This window comes from Apostichopus japonicus, chromosome 9 (genome assembly GCF_037975245.1).
Source record: "Apostichopus japonicus isolate 1M-3 chromosome 9, ASM3797524v1, whole genome shotgun sequence".
Classification (NCBI taxonomy): Eukaryota; Metazoa; Echinodermata; class Holothuroidea; order Aspidochirotida; family Stichopodidae; genus Apostichopus; species Apostichopus japonicus.
The window spans coordinates 13,068,695-13,079,748 of NC_092569.1; the positions used below are offsets into that span (position 1 = coordinate 13,068,695).

The window sequence follows — 11,054 nt, forward strand, 5'->3', positions numbered from 1 at the left end:
AGGAGGAGAGGGGGGGGGAGGGGAGGGGGAGAGGAGGAGAGGAGGAGAGGAGCAGAGGAGCAGAGGAGCAGAAGGAGGGAGAGGAGGAGAGGAGGAGAGGAGGAGAGGGGGAGAGGAGGAGAGGAGCAGAGGAGGAGAGGAGCAGAGAGGAGAGGGGGAGAGGGGGGAGAGGGGGAGAGGGGGAGAGGGGGAGACGAGGGGGAGAGGGGGAGAGGGGGAGAGGGGGAGAGGGGGAGAGGAGCAGAGGAGCAGAGGAGTGGAGCAGAGGAGGAGAGGAGCAGAGGAGGAGAGGAGGAGAGGAGGAGAGAGGAGGAGAGGGGGAGAGGGGGAGAGGGGGAGAGGAGGAGAGGGGGGTGAGGGGGAGAGGAGCAGAGGAGGAGAGGAGGAGAGGAGGAGAGGACGGAAGAGATAGATGGGGCAAATGGCAAAAAAAATGTAAAAAAGGGAGAAACGAATATTAGAAGAGATTAGGATAAAGAGGGTACTGAAAAGGAGAATAGGGGAGCAGAGGATGGTGGTAGAGAGTCAGAGGCAGGTTCTGCAGTAAACAATGTTGCTGTTTTGTTTTGCAAATATTTGACAGGGCTAATGGGAGGGTCTAATGGGTTGGTCTCAGAGGAGGGGACTAAGGGGAGTGTTCTAAGAGAAGGGCATAACGGGAGAGCATTAAGGGGAGGGCTTTAGGGGGAAGATCATGGGGGAGAGTCTAATGGGAGGGGTTTAAGGGGAGGGTTTTTAAGGGGAGGGTTTTAAGGGGAGGGTTTTAAGGGGAGGGCTTAAGGAGAAGACTTTAGGGAGAGGGGCTTTATGGGTAGGGTTTAAGGGGGAGGAGTTTAAGGGGAGGGACTTAGATGCAACATAAAACTATAATTTCCATCAATTTAACTACATTTGTGTATTACAAGTTGAAAGTTTGCAGTTTTTTACGAATTTGCTTGCAACATCTGTTATGAAGCTTGAGGAAGAGAGGAGGAGAGGAGGAGAGGAGGAGAGGAGGAGAGGAGGAGAGGGGGAGGGGGAGGGGAGAGGAGGAGAGGAGGAGAGGGGATGGGGGAGGGGGAGAGGAGGAGAGGAGGAGAGGAGGAGAGGAGGAGAGGAGCAGAGGAGCAGAGGAGGAGAGGAGGAGAGGGGCAGAGGGGCAGAGGGGGAGAGGGGGAGAGGGGAAGAGGAGGAGAGGGGGAGAGGAGGAGAGGAGCAGAGGAGGAGAGGAGCAGAGGAGCAGAGGAGGAGAGGAGCAGAGGGGGAGAGGGGGAGAGGAGCAGAGGGGGAGAGGGGGAGAGGGGGAGAGGAGGAGAGGGGGAGGGGAGAGGAGGAGAGGGGGAGAGAAGGAGAGGGGGAGAGAGGAGAGGAGGAGAGGACGGAAGAGATAGATGGACAAATGGCAAAAAAATGTAAAAAAGGAGAAACGGAGAAACGGAATATGAGAAGAGATTAGGATAAAGAGGGTAATGAAAAGGAGATAGGGAGCAGAGGAATGCATGTGGTAGAGGAGTCAGCATCGAACAGGGCGAATACTCCGGAAAAAGCCACAAAAATAGAAAGTGTAATCTGAATATTAATGAGAAGAAAAGCTACGGAAGGGAAACGGAAAGGGGAATGAGAAAGGGAAATGAAATGCCATTAACTTTAGTAAAGTGAGAATGGTTAGGCTACTGAGTGTAGGCTGCTGAAAATTTACAATCAGTACTTCGAGGCTCCGACACCCTACGACTACCCCTCCCCCTTCCCCAGGCCTCTTTTTCCCCCTGCCCAATGTCTCTCTCCCCAATGCTTCTTCAAATTGAATAAAAAATGTAATATTTTGACACTACAGGTTGTTTTGTGTGCAGATATTGTGGAAACACCGTATAGATCTGACAGAAACGACACAGTGGCTACCTGCAATGGACGGAACGATCTCCAGTTGTATGTCCTATTTACACACAGTGACGTAGTCGAAATGGAAGATGGAAGGCGCCCCCAACCCCACCACCATACCATTCCCTCGTAGCTTTCTCTCCAGAATTTATAATATATGCAAATATGCAAATATATATAAATTAATATATATATATATATATATATATATATATATATATTTCTGACACATTTTTGTCGCCCCTCGACAGTTGTTGTCCTGCCCACGGTACCGAGCCGCTCTGCAATCTGCAGCTCACCAGACCTGCCGGCTAAACCCCTCCGCTACCCCACCGCTACCCCACCCGTACCCCCTCCCATCGTATCGACTTACCAGACCCTCGTCTGCTTTAACGGCTGACGCAATATCATGTGTATTCATTCAAAGTTACGAAACTGGTGTAAAAATGATTCAGCTTATATAGTTGCATATTTATACGCATAAATTGAAAATTGTATCGTTTGACACAATTATGTGTAATGCAAAAACATCATTTAGCACACGAAGAAAGCATTGCGTCAGCCTAAACTGCTGGCTCGGCTAGCTTCCAACGTTTAGTTATAACTCTGCCAAATCTTTTGTATTTTTGAACACATAACAAGTGTAATATAATATTGCATATATGTCTCCGAATATAACTACAAAATATTTATCAGACATTGAGCTCTCAAAAATACATAATACATTGATTCTTAGTCAACCACAAAACAACTTACAAAATAACAATCGTAGATCTTAAATCGCCCAAACATGTTCGTTACAAAATCGCATCTTTTAAAAATATGAAAACTTCCATAGATTTGTTCTTCTTCTTCCTATATTCTTCCCCTCTTTTTTTCCCCCTGAGATTAAAGAAGGTACTTACCAAGTGGAAGAGCATACAAAGTACCAGAGCCTGGTATAACATCTGTATCTTGATACCTTCCATGGTGAATATATATGGTGTGTATATATGAGCTGGTCACTCAACGAGTATCAGGAATAGAATGACACGTTAAACACTTCCCTATAAGCTCAACGAACCAGGGGTTGCATTGACGTCAGCTATGGACGTCACAATTGCTAATACGTGTCAACCATATGAAAACTTTCCAGAAAATGATATGAGAAATCAAAACACGACACGTAGAATCAGTCATTATGGGGGTATTCCAAGCTTAACGTAAACTATCTTCTAATATGTGTTTTTTCTTGTTCCAGTAAAAAAAAAAAAAAAAAAAAAAAAAAACTCAAATGAAAAGATACGCAGTATCCTATTGATCTGTTCTTATAGTGACCAACATAATGAAACAATGATAATTTAAGGGTCTGATTTATTACCGTATTAGGTTAATATCTTAATAATGTATGAACATTTTTGTGTTCAAGCCAAAGAATTCAAAAGGGAGTCTGCTTGGCGTTTTTTGGGAGTATTTTTCTTCTTTCTTTTAAGATCCACCATCTTTCCCGGGTAGATTACAGATGCAGTGGCTGCCCGTGTCAGGCACAGAGAGCGTATTATGGGGTTTGTTCATGTCTGTACAGGCTTAATTCTGTGACGTCAAATGACGTAACAACAGCCACATTTTTATTTTACCTCGACTAAGCATAATCCCAAACAATAATCCCAATCTGTAGCAGGATTAACGCTAGCCTTAATTAATAATCAGGCAGTTATTTTTTTACGGCACTTTTAAGCGACGACGAATGTGGAAGAAGCTCACATGGGCTTATGGGTTTCACAACTTTCACGTCGGGTGGCTTCCAATTTAAACATTGTAATTCAAACTTTGGAATCTTGTCAGTTTAGAAAGTTATTTCAGATTGGAAAACCATAAACTGCTCTTGTAAGAATATAAATACAAAAAAACATCTTACTATGACCCGGCAGCGATATTTTTTAACTCAAACAGGTTTGCAATTATGTGTAAATAGTCGCTCATGATTGGTCGGAAAAGTTATGTCATCACCATTGAAACCTTCACTTTGAGGGGGATACTAAGATATACCCGTCCTATATGTGCGGTGTTTCCTTTGTATTTGATTTAGCCCAAGGGAGATACATATATGACTTGCTGTTTATATGTTTGTATTACTGTATGTGTATCGCAGTCTATTGATACTTATACTATTGCTTTTTTTTCGTTTACGACCTGTGTAAGCCGAATTTCCGATTGTGGACAATAAATTTAATTTAATCAAATCAATCTATCAATAATTCAACAGAAAAGATGTGTACATTAAGCCTTGATTAGTCTCGTACCATTTTCTAAATTTTAGACAGGAAAATTCAGACCAACTAGAGTCCTAATCTAGTCGCGCAATTCAATCACGTACTTTACCAATTCAAACTATTGCTGGCTGTCATGTTTTGCGCATATTCATTCAAGACTCGTGAACTTGCGTTGTGAAGTTAATTTTAGTGTACCCATTCCACGAAACGAATTCCAATTTCAATAGAACGGCTCACAAATCTTGGATAACGTATAAACACGAACCCAATGGAATGTAGCGTATGTATCATAAGTAAGGTCAACATGTGATCCAAGATTAAAAGTAAAGTTAGGGTGTTTGGAAGGAAACCCCGTAACTAGATTTAACTAAGCGTCACAAGCCAATCAACAACAAAATTGTTATCTGTGCAGATTAAGCACCATGCATGTTTCAGTTACGTCAATAAACTCATTCATGTTTTGGCATTTTCAGACCCGTGGACCTTATCATTCTTCTGATTCAGTGTATGTCTTCCAACTTCCACGCCATGGTCATTATTGATGCTGACGTCAAGAGCAATCTGATTGGCTGATAACTTCGTAACTGAAACTGTTTGGGAAAAGAAAATTATCGCGACCCGGCAGGGATCGAACCCAGAACCTCCAGATTGCTAAGCCTCATTGCTTCAAATGCCACCGCCTTTATCCACTCTACCACAGCACCGGTATTTTTTGGGGCTCTTGCTTTTCTTGCCATTAAATTTAAAATATAGTTTTTAAACCGTGTATATCCTACAACGAAAAGATATATATCCAAGAACGCACCTTACCAATTAACCCCCCCCCCCCCCCCCGAAGAAATCTGCTTTTTCAAGGTTTCAACCTTATAGTAAATATTGTATAGTTTTACTAGTTTAGTTCAGGTAAGACTACAACTGATGCCGGATTTTGAACGATCTATGTGCCTCCTCCACTTGATTGAGTTTTGATTGACAACACCCTAATGGCAGACAGGTGGCATGTTTTACACGACTGTATATATAGACGGCGGTCCCTTGACTTTGGTGCCCATTGATCTTTGGGGCCTTTTTGATGCAGGCATTCATAGACTTTGGCCAAACCTGCCTAGTGGATACATCCGGCCATGATTGTGATCGATTGATAATCACATGCACGCCTAAATAACTCATTACGATTTCAATTTTATATAAATATATATATATTAATATATATATTAATATATATGTATATATAGCCTATATATAGCCTTTAAAATTAAATATATTATATATAATATATAATAAACATATATATATATAATATATATGTATGTGTATAGTGTATATATATATATATATATATATAGATTTAGATAGATAAATACACATGTTTGTATGTGTGTGTGTGTCGTTGTGTAACAGTGTAGATATTTATATATATATATATATATATATATATATATATATATATATATATATATATATATATATATATATATATATATAGATATAGATATATATATATATATATATATATTTATATATATATATATATATATATAGATATAGATATAGATTTAGATAGATCTATACACATGTTTGTATGTACGTGTGTGTCGTTGTGTAACAGTGTAGATACAGCAACTAGCCATCAGAATCATGATCAAACATTGCTTTTGAAATAAATAAGTGCTCCCTAATCATATCAAGAGAGGGGCTATAACAATTCACATGGTTTGTTATGAATGTTACATCGTTCTCTCAGTTAACTATTTGGTGTAACGTTCTTAACTTCCTTACAGTACTCCATGTGGACCTTTTTACCCGTGAAATATGAACCAGGAAGGAAAGTACGGAAGGATAGTAGCTACTAAACATAATACGATTGAAAATCCTTTCACTTTAAAATAGGTTATAAAGTCATTTATCGTGACCAATATTAAAGGGGATGAGTCGACATTGGTTTGTTTTCATTTTGTCATTGTTCTTTCTCTTTCTATAAGTTGAATTTTATTTTTCATGTAAAATAATTCATTTTCGAATAATTTTCTATTTTGTTAAAATTGAAGTACTATTCGATATTTCATGTAAAATATATGTTAAGGGTGATAATACAATAAAAGATTCCCATTATAAAATTCCAATGCATATGCTTACATGCTATCAGTCCATATTTTATTAATATAACACTTTTAATTATTGAGGAATGAAAATTTGAAAGAACCTAGGTTCATCGATTAAAGTAACTGTAACCATATAAGGTCTGGTAGCTGGACTGTTAGTAGCTGGACCATTAGTAGCTGGACTATTAGGTCAGTTGCTCAGATGCACAAATAAAACAAACTCAGTGGGGAAGATTGCAAAAGACTTGTTTTATCTCAAATGACATATGCAAGAGGTGTAAGAGTTACTAATGTTTCAACGACAAGTGGTATTTGAATGACATACAGAGGGTGCTCTGCTGTTTATATGAAATCGAAGAAAAAAACATGTTTTGGTTCAGGTTCGAAAATTATAAGACGATATAACATAAAATATCAATAGGATTAAGACCGTTTTCAGTTAAACCAAAAATTACAGATTTTACGTTCATCTCATAATCTTTTCTCAAACACGAAACACAAATCTCTTTCCAAAAATTATTTATATGAGGGCACCACCAAAATAGATGTTCAATTCTTTCATTATCTGAATTGTAGAAGGAACAAAGGGGGGGGGGGGAATATTTCAAAATTTCGTCTCAGTGCTGGCGAAGTGACAAATGTGCAAAAAGTGAGTTTTGAGAAAAACGCGTTCTAAAGATTTCAACAGTTTGACTTTAGTATTTCGTAATTAAAATAGGATCTTTTTTCCCGAGAGTTTGTCAATATATGAAATATAACAAATAAAACTTTGGGTTCTCATATTTGCTGCTGAACGAAATATTTTCTTATAAAGTAGTAATTTTAGTGTAAACATGTTTGTCGTTATGTCATATCATTTTCCAGTTAATTTTAGACATTCGTCACACATTCGTCAACTATGCTTGAACGATTTTTTTAAGTTTCTTCCTAAAACAACTGGCAAAGTGACGAATGTACAAAGAGTGAGTTTTGAGAAAAACACGCTCTAAAGATTTCAACAGTTTGACTTTAGTATTTCGTAATTAAAATTGGATCCTTTTTCTTACCGTAAGTTTGTCAATATATTAAATATAACAAATAAAACTTTGGGTTCTCATATTTGCTGCTGAACGAAATATTTTCTTATAAAGTAGTAATTTTAGTGTAAACATGTTTGTCCTTATGTTATGTCATGTTCCAGTTAATTTCAGACATTCGTCACACATTCGTCAACTATACTAGAACTATTTTTTTGAAAGTTTCTTCCTAAAATATATACTGGTCTTCGTCACTTTTGTGTGTGGTGGCCATAAGGTACACCGTGAATTGTCACTGTCACATGGGGAAAGACGGGGGAAGGGGGGGGGGGATTAGGTGGAATAACTTAAGGATAGAAGAAAATCATCAAATGGGCCTTATTTATCGTAAAAAGAACTTTTACGGTTTTTCTACAATGTATAAAATAGACAGTGAATGTTATATAGGTTATACACCGATATACGTGTTTTAGTATGTTTCTCTTGGGTGGCATGGAGGTGGTTGGATATATGGTGAGGGGAGAGGGCAAGGAGAGCCGGTTGCTAACAAGTAAATGAAGAAGTTGAAAAACATGGATTTAATTTTAGTAATCATGCTGTTCGTGTTAATTTAACGTAATTGTGAATTTCAGTAAGGCCTACTTAATACAACTGTCTCTTAACATCTGTCAATCTTTAAATAATCTTCAGTACTGCATCATTGGAAAGATCCTCTACTGCTTTCCGTTCAATTTTTAAAGACATTAATGAATGGATTTATCCAACTTACTCCTCAAAGCATACAATTAGTATATCCTCGATAAAGAAAGACACAACGTAAGCCACACTAGATACTAAATAATATACTTTGCTTAATACCTTTGATACATGGGAAGAAAAGGTCAAACTGTTATCGATGTGTGACTCCCAAGTTATCAGTGTTGGAGGTTCTAGCCCACCTAAGATCCCTCAACAATAACACGATTTTGATAGTATGAGACCTTCATGTTTTATGTCTTTAATGTTTGTTTTCAAAACACACTTCCATTTGATTTTTGGGCATTAAGCAAAAAATTCTTGCGTTCGCATGTCAGAACTATGTCATTTACAGAACACTGATACTTTAATTGGTTAGTTTAAACTGATCTCTTAGAAATAATGCATGATACAGCATATTTTGTTACAAAAATATGTGTATGTGACATTTAACTATGAAAATAGGTATTACTGAGCCAGAAAAAGTTAATGAATATAAATTAGTCTAGAGTGATGCTTATGATGAGTAAAGCCGCCAGCAGCTAAGAGAAACCATATTTCTTTATGAAGATGTTACATGTTTTAAAGTTTCTTCATAATTTATATGAAACTCAACCACGAGGAAATGGGCTGGTGTTTCATGTTTTAATTTGTCAAAATACTAGTGTTTGTTTATTAGACTGTCACGGAATACCAAGAAAATAAAATTATATAACACCGCCCCTACCCACACACACCATCCCAAGTGGCACTATGACATCACACATTGGCAAAAAGGTAGCTCCATGCCACGACGTTTGAAAACCAATTTCCCCCCCTATACCCTGCAAGATAACGGTCTTAGATATTTTAGGGATAAGTTCAACACAATGATCTCCGTAACATAAGTTCATTTTGGATGGTTCGGGATTCCTTCCCTTTAATCCTAACGTATATAAGGCTAAAGCTAAGAATGGCTTAAATTAAGTAATCTTAGTCTTGGTGTATTGTATGGTCTTCGCGATCACAATTACAAATTTGAGTGATTTATTAATCATTTTTATACAAGTTACACCCATGGTCATCATGGTCCTGACTTACACCACCTGTTTCAGGCTCATTTACATAGCTCTAATTAAATGTACCGACATTGTTACACCGATTCAGTAGAGAAATAGCGTTACTCTATACTATCTATAGCTACTCGCGCAACAGGTACAAGCATCGATTGTACTACAATCATAACACTAGGCTACTATTCAGGTATATTATTGTTGACCCACTGGTCATTCTGTTTTCACGATGTATGCTATCGTGTATGATATGATGCATTAATAAATTAAAAAGATGAGGTAGAAGTAATAAAGATATTACCTTTCCATATTCCTATTGGTGCTTTCAAACGGCAGTTAGTCGGTTCTAAAATCAGTATGACATGGTTGTTATGTTCGGCTTGTTCCAAAGGGTAATATTCGTCGTTATGCCAAAACGCATGGACCATATAGACAAATTGTCTTTTACTGAGTGGTTGCAATGACGAAGGTAGTATTCGTCAGTGTGTGAAAAACGAGAGAGTGATTAAGGTGGACATTCGACAAAATCCAGTCAGAAAATAACTCCAAAACTAGACAGTTTTAGATCTTCTAACCCGGCCCAATCGATTCTTCACCCTTCGAAATATATAGGTAAGAATAATATTTAACTCAATTCGCAAAAAAAGTGCACATTCGCCGCTACGCGAAAACGGTGACGATTTATACGAAATGGATGGTCGTTTACACCTAAAATTGAAAGTATATACTGACTCCCGAACAGCGCTAAGCGGTAACATAAGAAAAGATTTCCAGTTGAAATTGATTTTATCATAATCATGATCCCATCTTTAAATATCCATATACAGGAGTGGAAACCTTACTAATAATATATCTATGTAGACAAAAACAATTTGTAGACCGAAAATGACAGAGAAACTCCGATAGGAGGCTTTTCGTTGTTATTTGGAAATTGGGTTTCTGTTAAATCCGTTTCCCATAACTTGGGGATGGCAGCAGTAAATCCAAATTAAATGGTCGAATGGCAATCTATGAATTCGGTTTTTTTTCACGATAAAAATTTGATAAGTCACAACATTGCCTGCTTCATCCGTAAAGAGATAATCTATTTCGAACGCAATAGTGGGTAATAACACTTCAAGAAAGATAATCCGATTGTTGATTCTGATTCTACAGCCATTATGTAAAACATGCTGATTAGCAAAATCCCCTTCAGTAACACAAACATTATATTCATCGAAAACCTGACTATCAAAAGTATTAGGCGATATTACGTCACCGTTACCATAGATACAGCAACCGCAGAAAATGAACCCCATAATTGTGCATAATTAAATATTGTTTTCCATGGTTTGTGGTGTCCATCAAGAAACAGTTTTATCCAAGTTGTCTTTAAACTGTTGGAGAAAGTATGAATATCAATCATGTTTAGCCCCACCCCCCCTCCTACTTTTTGTGTTACACAGCACTGACCTTTTAATCTTATACCGCATATTATATATATATTATATATATATTATTTTGTTCAGTTCTCGGAAGACATGATCAGGAGGGTTAGGGCCATAGGCTAAGTTGATTTGAAGGGGGGGGGGGCTGTAATGACTTGCCCGAAAAAATATGACCAAAGTTTTTTGCGCGAACATGTTAATGTGCATATCATATAGGCATTAATCGGTTATTACATCGCATGCCAATAACATACCATCATTTTCATTGTTATTACCCTTCCATATTGGTTATAATTATTAGGGAGGTCGTTCCAACACTAATGATAATACTAATATAAGTTTAACCATTGAAAAACACATTGCAAATTATTCTTCTTTCAGTAGGTGCCCGAGAAATTCTCAGCATATTGCCCGAATTTTCACCCAAAAAAAATTGAAAAACACACTGCAAATTATTCTTTTTCAGTATGTGCCCAAACAATTATCAACATATTGCTCGAATTTTCACCCAAAATTTGGGTTGCAGTTTGGGTTGCAGTTTGGGTTGCAGGGGGCTGCAGCCCCCAGCCCCCCGCCTCCGTCGCCTATGGTTAGGGCGAACTATGATTAAAGA

The 11,054-nt window shown here is 38.0% G+C and overlaps 1 protein-coding gene across 1 annotated transcript in view; it reads right to left on the minus strand.

The window, feature by feature from the left end:
- LOC139973066 (fibrinogen-like protein A) overlaps nt 1-2,924 on the minus strand; it is a 28,525-nt gene extending 25,601 nt beyond the window's left edge. Inside the window, exon 1 of the mRNA XM_071979434.1 lies at nt 2,763-2,924. Within this exon, the coding sequence (XP_071835535.1) occupies nt 2,763-2,825 (63 nt within the window). The 5' untranslated portion in view covers nt 2,826-2,924. The remainder of the gene's footprint in view (nt 1-2,762) is intronic.
- Nucleotides 2,925-11,054: the final 8,130 nt, after the last annotated feature.